Below are 20055 nucleotides of genomic sequence, written 5' to 3' on the forward strand. Positions count from 1 at the left end.
GGGCATGTGAAGCGTCTGGGGTAAACCATGGAAAACTGTGTCGGTATGTATATTTCCGTGTGTGGACGTGTATGTATATACATGTGTATGGGGGTGGGTTGGGCCATTTCTTTCGTCTGTTTCCTTGCGCTACCTCGCAAACGCGGGAGACAGCGACAAAGCAAAAAAAAAATAAAAAAAATAATTCATACTGTCTACCTTTACTTATTCCCATCGCCACCCCGCCACACATGGAATAACAACCCCCTCCACCCTCATGTGTGCGAGGTAGTGCTAGGAAAAGACAACAAAGGCCCCATTCATTCACACTCAGTGTCTAGCTGTCATGTAATAATGCACCAAAACCACAGCTCCCTTTCCACATCCAGGCCCCACAGAACTTTCCATGGTTTACCCCAGACGCTTCACTTGCCCTGGTTCAATCCATTGACAGCACGTCGACCCCGGTATACCACATCGTTCCATTTCACTCTATTCCTTGCACGCCTTTCACCCTCCTGCATGTTCAGGCCCGGATCACTCAAAATCTTCTTCACTCCATCTTTGCACCTCCAATTTGGTCTCCCACTTCTCCTCGTTCCCTCCACCTCTGACACATATATCTTCTTGGTCAATCTTTTCTCACTCATTCTCTCCATGTGACCAAACCATTTCAAAATACCCTCTTCTGCTCTCTCAACCACACTCTTTTTATTTCCACATATCTCTGTTACCCTTACATATATATTTTTTTTTTTTTTTGCTTTGTCGCTGTCTCCCGCGTTTGCGAGGTAGCGCAAGGAAACAGACGAAAGAAGTGGCCCAACCCACCCCCATACACATGTATATACATACGTCCACACATGCAAATATACATACCTACACAGCTTTCCATGGTTTACCCCAGACGCTTCACATGCCTTGATTCAATCCACTGACAGCACGTCAACCCCGGTATACCACATCGCTCCAATTCACTCTATTCCTTGCCCTCCTTTCACCCTCCTGCATGTTCAGGCCCCGATCACACAAAATCTTTTTCACTCCATCTTTCCACCTCCAATTTGGTCTCCCTCTTCTCCTCGTTCCCTCCACCTCCGACACATATATCCTCTTGGTCAATCTTTCCTCACTCATTCTCTCCATGTGCCCAAACCACTTCAAAACACCCTCTTCTGCTCTCTCAACCACGCTCTTTTTATTTCCACACATCTCTCTTACCCTTACGTTACTCACTCGATCAAACCACCTCACACCACACATTGTCCTCAAACATCTCATTTCCAGCACATCCATCCTCCTGCGCACAACTCTATCCATAGCCCACGCCTCGCAACCATGCAACATTGTTGGAACCACTATTCCTTCAAACATACCCATTTTTGCTTTCCGAGATAATGTTCTCGACTTCCACACATTCTTCAAGGATCCCAGAATTTTCGCCCCCTCCCCCACCCTATGATCCACTTCCGCTTCCATGGTTCCATCCGCTGCCAGATCCACTCCCAGATATCTAAAACACTTCACTTCCTCCAGTTTTTCTCCATTCAAACTCACCTCCCAATTGACTTGACCCTCAACCCTACTGTACCTAATAACCTTGCTCTTATTCACATTTACTCTTAACTTTCTTCTTCCACACACTTTACCAAACTCAGTCACCATCTTCTGCAGTTTCTCACATGAATCAGCCACCAGCGCTGTATCATCAGCGAACAACAACTGACTCACTTCCCAAGCTCTCTCATCCCCAGCAGACTTCATACTTGCCCCTCTTTCCAAAACTCTTGCATTTACCTCCCTAACAACCCCATCCATAAACAAATTAAACAACCATGGAGACATCACACACCCCTGCCGCAAACCTACATTCACTGAGAACCAATCACTTTCCTCTCTTCCTACAGATACACATGCCTTACATCCTCGATAAAAACTTTTCACTGCTTCTAACAACTTTCCTCCCACACCATATATTCTTAATACCTTCCACAGAGCATCTCTATCAACTCTATAATATGCCTTCTCCAGATCCATAAATGCTACATACAAATCCATTTGCTTTTCTAAGTATTTCTCACATACATTCTTCAAAGCAAACACCTGATCCAAACATCCTCTACCACTTCTGAAACCACACTGCTCTTCCCCAATCTGATGCTCTGTACATGCCTTCACCCTCTCAATCAATACCCTCCCATATAATTTACCAGGAATACTCAACAAACTTATACCTCTGTAATTTGAGCACTCACTCTTATCCCCTTTGCCTTTGTACAATGGCACTATGCACGCATTCCGCCAATCCTCAGGCACCTCACCATGAGTCATACATACATTAAATAACCTTACCAACCAGTCAACAATACAGTCACCCCCTTTTTTAATAAATTCCACTGCAATACCATCCAAACCTGCTGCCTTGCCGGCTTTCATCTTCCGCAAAGCTTTCACTACCTCTTCTCTGTTTACCAAATCATTTTCCCTAACCCTCTCACTTTGCACACCACCTCGAACAAAACACCCTATATCTGCCACTCTATCATCAAACACATTCAACAAACCTTCAAAATACTCACTCCATCTCCTTCTCACATCACCACTACTTGTTATCACCTCCCCATTTGCGCCCTTCACTGAAGTTCCCATTTGCTCCCTTGTCTTACACACTTTATTTACCTCCTTCCAGAACATCTTTTTATTCTCCCTAAAATTTAATGATATTCTCTCACCCCAACTCTCATTTGCCCTTTTTTTCACCTCTTGCACATTTCTCTTGACCTCCTTTCTCTTTCTTGTATACATCTCCCACTCAATTGCATTTTTTCCCTGCAAAAATCGTCCAAATGCCTCTCTCTTCTCCTTCACTAATACTCTTACTTCTTCATCCCACCACTCACTACCCTTTCTAATCAACCCACCTCCCACTCTTCTCATGCCACAAGCATCTTTTGCGCAATCCATCACTGATTCCCTAAATACATCCCATTCCTCCCCCACTCCCCTTACTTTCATTGTTCTCACCTTTTTCCATTCTGTACTCAGTCTCTCCTGGTACTTCCTCACACAGGTCTCCTTCCCAAGCTCAGTTACTCTCACCACCCTCTTCACCCCAACATTCACTCTTCTTTTCTGAAAACCCATACAAATCTTCATCTTAGCCTCCACAAGATAATGATCAGACATCCCTCCAGTTGCACCTCTCAGCACATTAACATCCAAAAGTCTTTGTTTCGCACGCCTGTCAATTAACACGTAATCCAATAACGCTCTCTGGCCATCTCTCCTACTTACATAAGTATACCTATGTATATCTCGCTTTTTAAATCAGGTATTCCCAATCATCAGTCCTTTTCCAGCACATAAATCTACAAGCTCTTCACCATTTCCATTTACAACACTGAACACCCCATGTATACCAATTATTCCCTCAACTGCCACATTACTCACCTTTGCATTCAAATCACCCATCACTATAACCCGGTCTCGTGCATCAAAACCACTAACACACTCATTCAGCTGCTCCCAAAACACTTGCCTCTCATGATCTTTCTTCTCATGCCCGGGTGCATATGCACCAATAATCACCCACCTCTCTCCATCAACATTCAGTTTTACCCATATTAATCGAGAATTTACTTTCTTACATTCTATCACATACTCCCACAACTCCTGTTTCAGGAGTATTGCTACTCCTTCCCTTGCTCTTGTCCTCTCACTAACCCCTGACTTTACTCCCCAGACATTCCCAAACCACTCTTCCCCTTTACCCTTGAGCTTCGTTTCACTCAGAGCCAAAACATCCAGGTTCCTTTCCTCAAACATACTACCTATCTCTCCTTTTTTCACATCTTGGTTACATCCACACACATTTAGGCACCCCACTCTGAGCCTTCGAGGAGGATGAGCACTCCCCGCGTGACTCCTTCTTCTGTTTCCCATTTTAGAAAGTTAATACAAGGAGGGGAGGATTTCTGGCCCCCCGCTCCCGTCCCCTCTAGTCGCTTTCTACGACACGCGAGGAATACGTGGGAAGTATATATATATATATATATATATATATATATATATATATATATATATATATATATATATATATATCCCTGGGGACAGGGGAGAAAGAATACTTCCCACACATTCCTCACGTGTCGTAGAAGGCAACTAAAGGGGACGGGAGCGGAGGGCTAGAAACCCTCCCCTCCTTGTATTTTAACTTTCTAAAAGGGGAAACAGAAGAAGGAGTCACGCGAGGAGTGCTCAATCTCCTCGAAGGCTCAGACTGGGGTGTCTAAATGTGTGTGGATGTAACCGAGATGAGAAAAAAGAGAGATAGGTAGTATATTTGAGGAAAGGAACCTGGATGTTTTGGCTCTGAGTGAAACGAAGCTCAAGGGTAAAGGAGAAGAGTGGTTTGGGAATGTCTTGGGAGTAAAGTCAGGGGTTAGTGAGAGGACAAGAGCAAGGGAAGGAGTAGCACTGCTCCTGAAACAGGAGTGGTGGGAGTATGTGATAAAGTGTAAGAAAGTAAACTCTAGATTGATATGGGTAAAACTGAAAGTTGATGGAGAGAGATGGGTGATTATTGGTGCATATGCACCTGGGCATGAGAAGAAAGATCATGAGAGGCAAATGTTTTGGGAGCAGCTGAATGAGCGTGTTAGTGGTTTTGATGCACGAGACCGGGTTATAGTGATGGGTGATTTGAATGCAAAGGTGAGTAATGTGGCAGTTGAGGGAATAATTGGTATACATGGGGTGTTCAGTGTTGTAATTGGAAATGGTGAAGAGCTTGTAGATTAATGTGCTGAAAAAGGACTGGTGATTGGGAATACCTGGTTTAAAAAGTGAGATATACATAAGTATGCGTATGTAAGTAGGAAAGATGGCCACAGAGCGTTATTGGATTACGTTTTAATTGATAGGCGCGCAAAAGAGAGACTTTTGGATGTTAATGTGCTGAGAGGTACAACTGGAGGGATGTCTGATCATTATCTTGTGGAGACTAAGCTGAAGATTTGCATGGGTTTTCAGAAAAGAAGAGAGAATGTTGGGGTGGAGAGAGTGGTGAGTGTGAGTGAGCCTGGGAAGGAGACTTGTGTGAGGAAGTACCAGGAGAGACTGAGTACAGATTGGAAAAAGGTGAGAACAAAGGAGGTAAGGGGAGTGGGGGAGGAATTGGATGCATTTAGGGAAGCAGTGATGGCTTGCACAAAAAATGCTTGTGGCATGAGAAGAGTGGGAGGTGGGCTGGTTAGAAAGGGTAGTGAGTGGTGTGATGAAGAAGTAAGATTATTAGTGAAAGAGAAGAGAGAGGCATTTGGATGATTTTTGCAGGGAAATAATGCAAATGAGTGGGTGATGTATAAAAGAAAGAGGCAGGAGGTCAAGAGAAAGGTGCAAGAGGTGAAAAAGAGGGCAAATGAGAGTTGGGGTGAGAGAGTATCATTAAATTTTAGGGAGAATAAAAAGATGTTTTGGAAGGAGGTAAATAAAGTGCGTAAGACAAGGGAACAAATGGGAACTTCAGTGAAGGGGTCTAACAAGTAGTGGTGATGTGAAAAGGAGGTGGAGTGAGTATTTTGAAGTTTTGTTGAATGTGTTTGATGATAGAGGGGCAGATATAGGGTGTTTTGGTCGAGGTGGTGTGCAAATTGAGAGGGTTAGGGAAAATGATTTGGTAAACAGAGAAAAGGTAGTAAAAGCTTGGTGGAAGATGAAAGCCGGCAAGGCAGCGGGTTTTTATGGTATTGCAGTGTAATTCATAAAAAAGGGGGTGACTGTGTTGTTGTCTGGTTGGTAAGGTTATGTAACGTATGTATGATTCATGGTGAGGTGCCTGAGGATTGGCTGAATGCTTGCATAGTGCCATTGTGTAAAGGCAAAGGGGACAAAGGTGAGTGCTCAAATTATAGAGGTATAAGTTTGTTTAGTATTCCTGGTAAATTATATGGGAGGGTATTGATTGAGAGGGTGAAGGCATGTACAGAGCATCAGATCGGGGGAAGAGCAGTGTGGTTTCAGAAGTGGTAGAGGATGTGTGGATCAGGTGTTTGCTTTGAAAAATGTATGTGAGAAATACTTAGAAAAGCAAATGGATTTGAATGTAGCATTTATGGATCTGGAGAAGGCATATGATAGAGTTGATAGAGATGCTCTGTGGAAGGTATTAAGAATATGTGGTGTAGGAGGTAAGTGAGAAGTTTTTATGGAGGACGTAAGGCATTTGTACATGTAGGAAGAGAGGAAAGTGATTGGTTCTCAGTGAATGTAGGTTTGCGGCAGGGATGTGTGGTGTCTCCATGGTTGTTTAATTTGTTTATGGATGGGGTTGTTAGGGAGGTGAATGCAAGAGTATTGGAAAGAGGGGCAAGTATACAGTCTGTTGTGGATGAGAGAGCTTTGGAAGTGAGTCAGTTGTTGTTTGCTGATGATACAGTGCTGGTGGTGTGGGAGGCAAGTTGTTAGAAGCTGTGAAAAGTTTTTATGGAGGATGTAAGGCATGTGTACGTGTAGGAAGAGAGGAAAGTGATTGGTTCTCAGTGAATGTAGGTTTGTGGCAGCGGTGTGTGATGTCTCCATGGTTGTTTAATTTGTTTGTGGATGGGGTTGTTAGGGAGGTGAATGCAAGAGTTTTGGAAAGAGGGGCAAGTATGCAGTCTGTTGTGGATGAGAGAGCTTTGGAAGTGAGTCAGTTGTTGTTCGCTGATGATACAGCGCTGGTGGCTGATTCATGTGAGAAAATGCAGAAGCTGGTGACTGAGTTTGGTAAAGTGTGTGAAAGATGAAAGTTGAGAGTAAATGTGAATAAGAGCAAGGTTATTAGGTACAGTAGGGTTGAGGGTCAAGTTAATTGGGAGGTAAGTTTGAATGGAGAAAAACTGAAAGAAGTGAAGTGTTTTAGATATCTGGGAGTGGATCTGGCAGCGGATGGAACCATGGAAGTGAATCATACGGTGGGGGAGGGGAAAAATTTTTGGGAGCGTTGAAGAATGTTTGGAAGTCGAGAACATTATCTCGGAAAGCAAAAATGGGTATGTTTGAAGGAATAGTGGTTCCAACAATGTTGTATGGTTGCGAGGCATGGGCTATGGATAGAGTTGTGCGCAGGAGGGTGGATGTGCTGGAAATGAGATGTTTGAGGACAATATGTGGTGTGAGGTGGTTTGATCGAGTAAGTAATAATAGGGTAAGAGAGATGTGTGGTAATAAAAAGAGCATGGTTGAGAGAGCAGAAGAGGGTGTTTTGAAATGGTTTGGTCACATGGAGAGAATGAGTGAGGAAAGATTGACTAAGAGGATATATGTGTCAGATGTGGAGGGAACGAGGAGAAATGGGAGACCAAATTGGAGGTGGAAAGATGGAGTGAAAAAGATTTTGAGTGATCGGGGCCTGAACATGCAGGAGGGTGATAGGCGTGCAAGGAATAGAGTGAATTGGAACGATGTGGTATACCGGGGTCGATGTGCTGTCAATGGATTGAAGCAGGGCATGTGAAGCGTCTGGGGAAAACCATGTAAAGTTGTGTGGGGCCTGGATGTGGAAAGGGAGCTGTGGTTTCGGTGCATTATTACATGACAGCTAGAGACTGAGTGTGAACGAATGGGGCCTTTGTTGTCTTTTCCTAGCACTACCTCGCACACATGAGGGGGGAGGGGGTTGTTATTTCATGTGTGGCGTGGTGGCGATGGGAATGAATAAATGCAGAGAGTGTGAATTATGTACATGTGTATATATGTATATGTCTGTGTGTGTATATATATATATATATATGTATACGTTGAGATGTATAGGTATGTATATTTGCATGTGTGGACGTGTATGTATATACATATGTATGTGGGTGGGATGGGCCATTCTTTCATCTTTTTCCTTGCGCTACCTTGCCAACGCGGGAGACAGGGACAAAGTAAAATAAATAAAAAATAAAGTAAATAAATATTTGCGTGTGTGGACGTGTATGTAAGTACGTGTATGTGGGTGGATTGGGCCATTCTTTCGTCTCTTTCCTTGCATTACCTCGCTAACGCGGGAGACAACGACAGAGCAAAATAAGGTATGATAAATATATATATATGTTTGTATGAGTGGATGGGTCGTTCTTCATCTGTTTCCTGGTGCTACCCGCTAAGTGGGAAATAGTGATCAAGTGTAAAAAATGATAGCAATAATACAATCAACTTCTTTTATCTGAAATGCTTGGGGAAATTGGCCCTTTTGGATAACAAAAATACTGGTTATTTGAATTTGGCCATTTTGGATAACAAAAATACTAGTTATTTGAATTTTATTTTTGATAGATAATTCAGAAATTGCCCATCCCTTACTTTTCTGCAAGATTATTTTCTACAAAAACTTTACACAAAGAGAATCACTTATAGCATGGGCAGATTTTCGAGTTACCTGCACATTATGTTGCTTCTGACATTAAAGAAACTTTTCTAGCCTTTCTTTACCTGCTTGAAACATCTCTGGCTTAGCTACATTGTTTTCTTTACATAAACTCGCATAAATCTTCAGAGTTTTAGACCTGAGCTGAATGTTGCTAAGGATGCTTTTCTTCTTCATCTCATGATGCTCGGTGTATCATGAGACCATTTTCTCCATCTTCTCCATAGGTGAATTTCTAACCCCTGTGGTTGTCTTAGCATAGTGTGGAGTAGTGTACCACAGCACATTGAATTTTCTCTGCATTCTCCTTTATATTGCAGATTGTAGATTCACCCTGGTGGTAAGCACACCCAAGTGCTGATGCTCCCTAATTAGAATCAACACATTGTAAGATTTCTAGTTTTGTTTCTAAGGTCAATGAGGTTCTCTTCTGTTTAAGTGCTGGTTATCGGGTAGAAGATGTTCAGTGTTTGGATGCCGTATTAACCAACAGAAAAATCACAGTAGCAGAGATATACCCAAATTGCACAAGTAGCACAGGTCCACACACAGCTGTGCTAACTGTGAGACTGATCTTCTGACATGAGCATGGTGTGCTCCACCTAGGGCCACACTTACTCCACCTGTTACCCCTCACAGAGGGTCCAGCTTACTTTCTACCAGAGTGACACTCCCTTATTAGCATCAGCATGTCATAGGATTTCTAGCTTCATTTCTAAGGTCATAGAAGTATTCAGTTTAACTGCTGATTCTAGAGTGGGAGAAGATATTGATGGATATTTGGAAGCCATTTTACAAACACAAACACAGTAGGTTGTAGGAAATTCACATTAGCAGTATCTTGAAATTGCATAGGTAGCACAGATCCGCACACAGTGGTTGTAATTTTGAGACTGACCTGTTGACGGGAACATGATAGCTTCACTCAGGAACTGTCATTTACTCCACCCACCAACTCTCACGGAAGTTTTCATGCATTTTCTACTGTATACATATTTTGAAATATTCTTACCAATTTGTAAATATTTTCTCTTAGAGAAATTCTAATATATGTAAGTGAATATGCTGTCCTAAATGCCTCTATCTTCTGCTGTTTGGTGGTGTCGTGAATAGTCATCTTTGGTGATGTCATGAATACTCGTAATGCCGATGATGAAGTCCTTCATAAGTGCTGCGTGGGACTTGCTCTTAGTCAGCCTCATGCATGACTCCATCTTGTTTTCGTGGCTTAAGATGTTCCTCTTTCACTTCATGCGAGACATAGATGGCTTCAAGAAACTTTCAGGCAATTGCTGTTGTTGCCTTAAGGGGACATTGTCACTGGATTTATTGAACGTGCACATGATACATAAATGTGCAAGACCAACACAAAACACCATGCCAGAGAGCACATGGTACCGGTAAACAACCACCTGCACCACAAAACACTAGGTGGTCTGTATACTAATCATTGTGTGGTGTGCATGCAGTTTGAAATATTTTTCATGTATTTTTCTGATTTTTTCATTTCTTTTTTTATATTGGAAGGTTGCCAATTGAAAATGAAAAAATATGTTGGTTTGAACATTTTGTTGTCTCGAGTTACAGACAACAGAAGTTTCACTGTAGATAGATAGAGATTTCATAAGCACTTCACAAGCAAAACCTAGTGGCTAGAACATATGAACTGCCATGAAAGGCTAAAAAAACTGCAACTATATAGCCAAAAAAAAAGTAGAGAAGATATAATTTGCATATGGTATCAAATCAAAGTTATAAAATAAAGTTTAAGTAAAACCTAAAGCCTCTCAGTATGGAAGAAGCATGGTAATTAAGTCTTCAACAAGAATGCCTTGGAAAATACTGAAAATGAATGAGAAATATGTGATGGCTTAACCAGGAAACTAGAGCAAATTTTTTTTTTGTAGCCATTTCCCGCATTAACAAGGTAGTGTTAGGAACATATGGAGAAAGACCATATTCATTTGCTTACATTCTCTGGCTTCATGTGTAGTGCACAAAAAAAATGCCTTTCTTTTTCATGCATGTTCAGGCCCCAATCACCCAAAATTGTTTTCACTCAATTCTTCCATCTCTAATTTGGTCTACACCTTTTTCCCACCATTTCTTTGTTAACCTCTCCCCTCTCATTCTTTTCATATGTCCAGACCATTCCAGCACACCCTTTTCAGCTCTCCCCCCAATTCTTTTTATTACTACACCTCTCTCTTACCCTTATATTTCTTACTCAACTAGACCACTTCATACCACCTATTGTTCTCATTTCCAACACTTCCAACCTCATCTGCACATCATCTTTAGCCCATACCTTGCATCCACATAAAGATGTTGGAACTACTATGCCCTCAAACATGACCATTTTTGCCCTCCCAGATAACATTTTCTCTTTCTACCTATTCTTCTGTGCTTCCAAAACTTTCACCCCTTCACCTGCCCTGTGACTCACTTCCACCTCCATGGTTCCATTCCCTGCCATGTCCAATCTTAGGTATGTAAAATGCTTCACTTCCTCCAAATTTTCTCCAAATGTTTACCCAGACTGATTTGATTCTCAACCCTGCTAAAACCTAATAACCTTGCCTTTATTCTTATTTACTCTCAACTTCCTCATTTCACACACTCCTCCAAATACTGTCACCAGCTTCTGCAGTTTCTCACTTGAATGTGGCACCAGTGCTGTATCATTGGCAAACAACAACCAATTCACTTCCCGAGCCCATTCTTCCCCATAGATTGCATATTTGCCCTTCTCTCATGACTTGCATTTATCTCTCTCCCCATCCCATCCATAAACAAATCAAACAGCCATGGAGACATCACACACCCCTGCTGCAGATCAATCTTTACTAGGAACCTCTCACTCCCCTCTTTTCCCACTTGTACCCATGCTTGACACCATTCATAAAAGCTTCTCACAGCTTCTAAAAGCTTTCCACCAACACTATATATCCTTAATACCTCCAGATCCATAAATGCCACATACATATCCTTCTGTTTCTTTAAGCATTTCTCACTCACATTTTTTATAGCAAACACCTGATCCACACATCCTCTAGCATTTCTGAAATACACTTTTCCTCCCCACTCGATACTCTGTTCCTACGTTCACCCTCTCAATCACCACTCTCCCATACAACTTAACAGGTACTCTCAACAAGCTTATTCCTTTGTAGTTTGAACCTTACCTCTATGTATTCCTCCTACCTTTGTACATTGGCACTACACATGCATTTTGCTAATCTTCAGGCTTTTCACCGTGATACACACATACACAGAAACTCATAACTAACAAATCTACAACACAGTTACCCCCTTTCTTCAGAAATTCAACTGCAATACCATGCACTCCAGTTACCTAGTCACATTTTATCTTATGCCTGGCTATCATCACCCCCTCTCTTTTCACCATCCACTTTCTATGACATTCTCACTTTGCATACCAGCCCAATCCAGACACCCTACATCTGCCACTTTATCATCAGACATATTCAGCAGTCATTCAGAATACTCATTCCAACTCTTCCTCACTTCATCATTACTTGTTAACACTTCTCCATTTGTCCCCTTCCCTGATGTTCTCATTTTACCCCTCGTTTTTTGCATGTTATTTGCCTTCCCCCAAAAAATTCTTATTCTTCCTAAAGTTTACTGATACTTGCTTACCCCAATTCTTATTTGTCCTCTTTTCCAACCCTGCACTTTCCTCTTTACCTCCTTCCACTTTCTCTTATATATATATCCTATTGTTTGCACTCCTTCCTTGTAAGTACTGTCCATATATAACCCCTCCCCTCTCTCAGGATACTTGGATTATGCCTGACTGGAACCACTATCTTTGCATAAGAGTATATACTTCTGATGAATTCTTTTGTGAAAGAGATGTATATTAGATAACTTTATCAGTAAACTAGTAAGAGTTTGTTTCCTGAGAGGGGTGTGTTGGAGCTGTGGTTGCCTAATCTAATCACCTTGAAACTGACCTATAATTTGACCCTCACACCAGTGAAGTAGTGAATCAGCTTTTCAATGAGAATCTTCTTAAATGTATAGAGAGTTAGATATACGATTGCCCACTGTAAACACCACGACAGTGACAGGTACCAGCACTAGCATGGTTCTTACCCTATCCTCCATTGACTGATGTCTATCACCACAGTCACCTATACCAACCAATGGTCACACAAACAGATACAAGAATAGTTGTATACATACTGTTATGAATGCCATAAACAGTCCATGAAGAATTAATTACTTATTTTCAGTTATCTTTTTGTACTATATGGGGAGGGAGTTTTACACTTGTGGGGCCCCATCTGTTGAACATTCTCAGTCATCATACATCCTCTCCTTTAACCATGTCCTCAGTCATTCTGTTCCACTAAGCTCCAAATAAGCAAATAGTGTAGTTTTCCCTTAGTTATGTGAATGTTGACTACTCAGTTACTCTAATGCAACCAAAGTGAAAATATTCATCATGTAATGTTCCCAATAATTACATAATGTCTCAACCAGTTTATAATTTTTCATCATTTAGTGTTCAGTTGATCACCTGTAAATGCGTAAAGTATAAAACCAAAGAATTTGCTCTGTAAAACATCCTGTACAATACAGATAAACCTCACTTTTGTGCTTATACTAAGCAGAGAAGTATCCAACCCCATCTTGATCTCAAACTTTTATGTGGTTAATTAACTAATTACAATTGTGACCCTCCAATTCTGTAATTTCTGAATTGAATATTTTCAGTCATATGGCCACCAGACTTAAATAAACCATTTTTTTATATATCCATTTATTTATTGATACATACACACATTACTCCTCTTGATCTTATTGACTTAACTGAAGGTATGGAATCCTACCTGAATATGTTGGTGAAAAGTGAGGAGGATTGCTTCATTATACAAAGGAGCCTAAACAGACTGCAAAGTTAGTCTGAAATGTGGTTGATGAAATTCAGCTTGATCAATTGCAGAGTAATGAGGATGGGACACAGTGCAACACAGCCTCAATTTGATTATTACTTGGTAGGAAATAAGCTTCAGGATTCTATGTGTGAGAAGGACTTGGGAGTGGACATAGCCCTAACTTGTCACCAGAGTCTCATATTAGGAGAATAGTAAAGGAGACAAACTGTCTCCACATTAAGATTGCTGGTCTTACTTTCTGTCTCATCAAAATGGGACTACCAGGGTATTCCTACAATCATCTAACATGCACCAAACACCTACTCAAACCTCACTCATATTCTTCATATAAGTTCTGTTGTCATATGTCACCACAGTTGTTTTTTAATTTAATCATGATGGAGTCCAACAGACCTATGGCCCCAAGTCCCTGGCATCATAAGTTGCTAAGAATCTTTGGGTTTCCCGCCTGAATTTACTGTCAATGAGAGGGAGGGCCCTGACAGTAGTAGTACCAGTCCTTATCACAACCTGCCCCTTTTTTCTATTTACTATAGCAACATTCTTGGTCTCTCTAGTAACCTCTTTTCTGTTAAACATCATCTTCCTAGTACCTCTCCTAACATCTCTCTCAGACCCAGTTGTCTAATGATATTCATACTAATCCCTTTTTCATATCCAACCATAATCTTCACTCATGATTCTGGTTCAAAGGTATTATGGTGTTTATTCTGATATCAACAAACTTAATCCACTTCTCAAGGACCTCGAATCCCCAAACTTTGGTGTCATCTGGCTCAGGTGCCTCCCAGCTACCACACTCATCCTGTGTTTCACCTACTGCTCTCCTAATTCTTCAGATTTCGTATTTTCTTCAGCTGTCACATCTTTGGCCATGAGATTATGGCATCTCACAAGATGAAATCCTCTACCAAGGGGATTTCAATGTTCACTACAGGGAATTGATTGACTGGCCCCCATATGGATGTTGGGGGATTGAAGCCCTCATATTCTCCATTCACAATGATCCAAAGCAAATTATCTCCCACCCCACCCATATTCCTGACCACTGTGACCACTCTCCTAATATTCTGGATCTGTTTTTCACCTTTAATCCTTCATGCTGTATTTCCACAGCCTTACTCAGTTGGTTCACATGACCATACTCTCGCAAATGTATCTATTTTAATGGCACCTCTCTCTCCAGCACTCTTTTCTAAATGTAAATATTGGCACCACAAGAAAGCTGACTTGAAAAACTTACAAAAATTCTCTTCTGACTTGGGGAAATTACTGTCTCTTCTATGGTGATGCTAGTGCCTCCACCAAATGCATTGCAGAGGTTATAGTTGCAGGAATGGAAGCTTTTGTCCCCTTTCCTCCAAGATGACTTCTTCTGCCAATCCATGGTTCATTCGCTTCTGTTTTGAGGCCATACAGGCGAAGGATCTGACATATCAGGTTTGGAAAACCTCTCTTTCGTGTAACTCCATTTTGGCAAAGAATTACTTCATTCAGAAGAAGTGTGATAACCTCTCCTCGTCACCCACTATTGTTTTTTTGGTCTTGGTTAGCTAATGGCATTGTTAATAACTTTTGGTGTTCCACCTGTCCTTCACTTTTCAGTTTTTATGGTATTATAGCTGTCTCTCCCGTAGACAAAGCAACTCTCTTTGGTTCCTGTTTCTCCTCTAATTCTACTTTGGATGTCTAACATTCTGTCACCTCCTGATTCTCCTGTTACAAATCCTTTGCCCTTTCCCATAATTTTTTTGAAAATTATCAAAAAGTGCTTCTCTCTCTGTACAAAAGCAAGGCTTTGACCTTGTACCTGTGTTTTCTTGTATGTTCCATTTCTGTTTAAAAACAGAACTTTCCCTTCTTGGAAGCATGCATTGGTATATATCCCATCCCTAAGAGGAATGACGGTTCTAACCCCTCCAACTATTGTCGTGTTGTTTTGACATCTACCATATCCAAAGTCTTTGAATCCCTAAACTCCCATATCCTTAGACATCTTGAATCTCACAGCCTTCTCGTTGATCATCAGTATATCTTCCAAAAGGTGAGATCCACCGGTGACATTCTTTTCTATCTCACTAATGTATGGTCATCATCCCAGGGAGATTTTTAGGAATCCTAAGTAGATGCCCTTGATATATCCAAAGCCTTTGACATGGTGTAGAACTGGGGTCTCATCTCTAAGTCCCTCTCTCTTTGGTTCCCGTTTCTCCTCTAATTCTACTTTGGATGTCTAACATTCTGTCACCTCCTGATTCTCCTGTTACAAATCCTTTGCCCTTTCCCATAATTTCTTTTGAAAATTATCAAAAAGTGCTTCTCTCTCTGTACAAAAGCAAGGCTTTGACCTTGTACCTGTGTTTTCTTGTATGTTCCATTTCTGTTTAAAAAACAGAACTTTCCCTTCTTGGAAGCATGCATTGGTATGTATCCCATCCCTAAAAGGAATGATGGTTCCAACCCCTCCAGCTATTGTCGTGTTGTTTTGACATCTACCATATCCAAAGTCTTTGAATCCCTAAACTCCCATATCCTTAGACATCTTGAATCTCACAGCCTTCCCATTGATCATCAGTATATCTTCCAAAAGGTGAGATCCACTGGTGACATTCTTTCCTATCTCACTAATGTATGGTCATCATCCCAGGGAGATTTTTAGGAATCCTAAGTAGATGCCCTTGATATATCCAAAGCCTTTGACATGGTGTAGAACTGGGGTCTCATCTCTAAGTCCCTCTTTATTGGCTTCCCATTTTCACTTTGCTCTTCTCTGGCTGATCAGTCTCTGTGGTTGTTAATGGATCAGTCTTTTTCCCTTTCTCCATCAATGGCATGTTCCCTCAAGACTCTGTCCTGTCTCCTACACTTATCTTCCTTTTCATCAACAATTTGTTTCTTCCACAAATAACCAGACAACTCAGCATTGCATTCCTCCACATCCTTCAATTTTGCTCTTCTCTTTTTCGATCTACATCTCATTTCAACGCAACTTCCTCTATAAAATCAGACTTGGACAGGATATCTCAGTGAGGTAACTGAAATATAAGTTTTATGTTTTCAACACCCAGTTTCTGCACATATTTCTATCAAAAATTCCTAATAACTTTCCTCTCTCTTTCTATGGTTCTGTAGTTCCATCTTTTGACTCAGTGAACAAACTAAGTATTACCATAACATCTCTGTGTTTGAAACCCAGTGTTACAGAAATAGTTAAGTTTGCCTCTAAGAAAATGTGTGTCTTACTTAGATGTTGAAATTTCTTTTGTTCCAAACAGTTGTTCCATTTGTACAAAGAATTGATCTTCCCTTGTATGGAGTACTGTTCTCACATTGGGGGTGGTTCTAGCTTTGCATTCTTATCTGACAGAGTTGATTCAAAAGCAGTCCAACTTATAAACTCTCTCAGGCTAATTTCAAAATTTGATCCTCTTGCCCTTTTCTGCACGATTGGCTAATTTTCCCTTTTCGGTAGGTATTACTTTGGTTTTTGTTTCTAAGAGCCGGCTGCCTTTGTGCATCCAGCACTAGCTAGACCACACAATACTTGGCAAGTTGCTGCATCACATGATTATTGTGTGGCTGTTGGCAACTCAAGGGTGGGCCATTTTGATAACTACCTCTTTCCCAACATCTCAGAGCTTTGGAACCCTCTACCCCCAATTGTCTTTCCCAGTAACTGTGATCAAGCACACTTCCTCCAAAATTTGTAGATACTTTCAATTGCCTCTTATTTTTCCCTTTCACAAACCTCTCTATATTTCAGTTTAGGCCTGATGTGGACTTCTGTCTGTGACTGTAGCCTTCATCATGAAAAAAAGATATCAGAATAGCTTTCAAGTATGTAAATTAGGAAATATTTAACAAGCTATTCATGTTGTACATAAGGCCAGTACTAAATTGTGCTTCATAGATTTGGCCACAGCATCTAAGATGGTGTGAGAATTAAGAGACCTTAGCTACATGCATAAGTATACATGGGTGAATAGGAGAGATGGAAAGAGGGCATTATTGGAATATATTCTAATTGATTGGTGTGTTAAAGAGAGACTTGGATATTTATGCATTGAGAGGGGCAATGAGTGGAATATCTGACCATTATTTATTGGAGGTAAGGGTAGAGATTTGAGGGGCGATAAAAGCAAGTGAATTTGGGAAAGAGGTGCGTTAGAGGAGAGATTGGGTCTTAATTGGTAAAAGGTGAAACCACATGAAGCAAGGGGTGTGGGTAAGAAATGGGAGATATCAATGGAAGAAACACTGGCATGTACAAGAGATTTGTGTTGCAGTTGAAACAGGGCAGTAAGTGTTAGGATTAAGAAGTAAAGTTGTTAGTGAAAGAGAAAAGAGAAGTGTATGGGTAGTGCTTACATGAAATGAATGCAAATGATTGGGAAATAAACAAAATAAAGTGACAGGAGGTGAAGGAGAAGGTGTAGTTTTAAAAAAGATGGCAAATTTGAGTTTAGGTGAGCAAGTATCATTGAACTTCTAGGAACACAAGATATTTTGGAAGGAGGTTAATTGTATGTGGAAAACAAAAGAACAAATGGGTACATCATTGGACAGGGAAAATGGGGAAGTTGTAACAGGTAGGGATGAGGTGAGGAGGTGGAGTGAGTATTTTTGTAGGATTCTTTAATGTGCTTGATGATAGGGTGGCAGATGTAGGGTGCTTGAATTGGAGAGGTATGTGAAGTGAGAGGGTTATGGAAAGTGCTTTGCTAAAGAGAGAGAAGAGGTGGCAGTAGTCATATGTAAGATGAAATGTATAAAGTAGTAGGGAAATATATAAGGGAAAATATTTTGAACCTGAAAGGTTCTCAACAAGGAAGGTACAGGGCTGTTAAATCTTCAAGAACACCATGGAACACACCAAAAATATGTCAAGCAAAAAATTTGAAAGCCTGACTAGAAAAGTTAGAACAAGTACAGTAGCATTGATATGTTGACATGTCATTGAAATTAGTTGTAGATGAATCCAGATGAGATAATTATCTAGTGCAGATGGAAAGAGAGAAAGAGTATTGTTTTTCAAGTAAGATGTTAGGTGAGCACCACAAGGTAGTCTTACCAGTTTCAGTCTTACCATTTTGGCAAAATCTCATAATGGGTGCACATAGGTAGTTACTCTTTCTATGTCTTACAGTATATCCCTGACACAACATTGCTACACCAAAAAAGTATTTCAGTTGTTATTTTATGATTTTACCTATACAGTTGATGGTTTTTATGCTCTTCATGCCCAGATGGACTTTAATTATTTTTTTTTATTTATACAGGTTAGAGGTAGAAAACAGTATAGTGTCCAGTGAAGGAACTTGTAAGGCAATGGTAGTAAGTCCTCAAGGTTACCGCCGCCGCTCTCCATTCATACCATTTGCTCTGAAGAATGATACAGGCTGTGACCTTTCATTCTCAACCCTGACCACCACACCAGATAGGCAAGTTCCATGTTGTTTGTTCACTTTTGTGTGAAAATATATACCTTCATCTTGTTCATGTTTTTCTCTTTCTTATTCAAAATAATTTGGTCCTTATGGAATTTTTCTCCAAACTTATATCTTCATGTTTTTAAAATCCAACAGCAGCATTTAATTAAGAGTGAATGGCTGTTGCTTGCTTGACTAGGAAAAGCACTTGTCATTTAAAAGCCAGATGGAAAGCAGAAATCAGGAAATAGGAAAAATAGATTAGAATGAAAGAGAAATGCATCAAAGGAAGAATTTAAGCACTGGATGGCAGTCTTACCATGATAGTGTGGTTTAAGGATGTACTTTTTGGGCACCAAATTGGTATATAAGTTGACAAATACAAAGAAAATGTGCCCAAGTAAGGAATGAATACTTCTGTCCTTGTAGTGCTTCCATGAAAAAGGAGTCAGTAGAATGGTATGGCATTAGTTCGCTTAGTTGTGTGAGATGGCAGTGATTGGCTTACTCTCCTATAGCTCATAATGATTTCTAAAATTATCCATCTGTGAAATTTAACTGTCTCTTGACCTGAGAGTGAAGAGCACTGCTGCTGCTGTGACATGACTGCCATACTCTTTTTTTTCTTATTTTTTTTAAAGACAATATGATGTTAATATTTTTCTCCTTATGGAAGACAAACCCATCCAAATACTTCCAAGAAATACATTTTGTTATTTCATTAACCATGTTTTCTGTAAAGCACAAGTTCAGACCTAGATATCATCTATGCATCATCAAAAGCATGTCAAATTGGCTGTCATCTCTATCCTGTACCCTCTACACTGTCTATCTGCCATGTAACCCATCAAGCTCAACATGTGACTGACTACCACAGTATACAAGTGTTGTCAATAACCCATGGCTTATCCACAGCAGTTTCATATTTTCTTCATTTCTGAACAGTAGATGTGAATTAAATATGATAAAGATAATTACAGGTTCCACTGATTTCAGCAGTCCTTGAGAACCTGACTTTGTACTCTGACCAGTATTCAGTGCTGGGAGTATCGAAGCTTATGTATTCACCTGAGTATGAATTTCATGTAGTTAGTAGATATTCCACCATTTGTACACTAGGCATTTAAACTCTGCCAATTTTTACATTGTTAATGAACTCTTATGATAACCTGAATATCTGCGCATCATTTAGAGGCTATTATTAGTAAATGTTTATTCATTTAGTATTAGGACTGTAGCTTTTAGAATGTGTTGATAGCCTTTCTGTTATTATTATTATCATTTTTTTTTTCATACTATTTGCAAAGGGGATAAAAGTGAGTGCTCAGAT

General features: G+C 40.4%; 1 protein-coding gene across 1 annotated transcript in view; it reads left to right on the plus strand.

Annotated features, from left to right (window-relative positions):
* Positions 1-20055, plus strand: part of Vps13D (vacuolar protein sorting 13D) — a 772012-nt gene that overhangs the window by 375466 nt on the left and 376491 nt on the right. Inside the window, exon 45 of the mRNA XM_071670877.1 lies at positions 18576-18737. Within this exon, the coding sequence (XP_071526978.1) occupies positions 18576-18737 (162 nt within the window). The remainder of the gene's footprint in view (positions 1-18575; positions 18738-20055) is intronic.

Source organism: Panulirus ornatus, chromosome 16 (genome assembly GCF_036320965.1).
Source record: "Panulirus ornatus isolate Po-2019 chromosome 16, ASM3632096v1, whole genome shotgun sequence".
Lineage (NCBI taxonomy): Eukaryota > Metazoa > Arthropoda > Malacostraca > Decapoda > Palinuridae > Panulirus > Panulirus ornatus.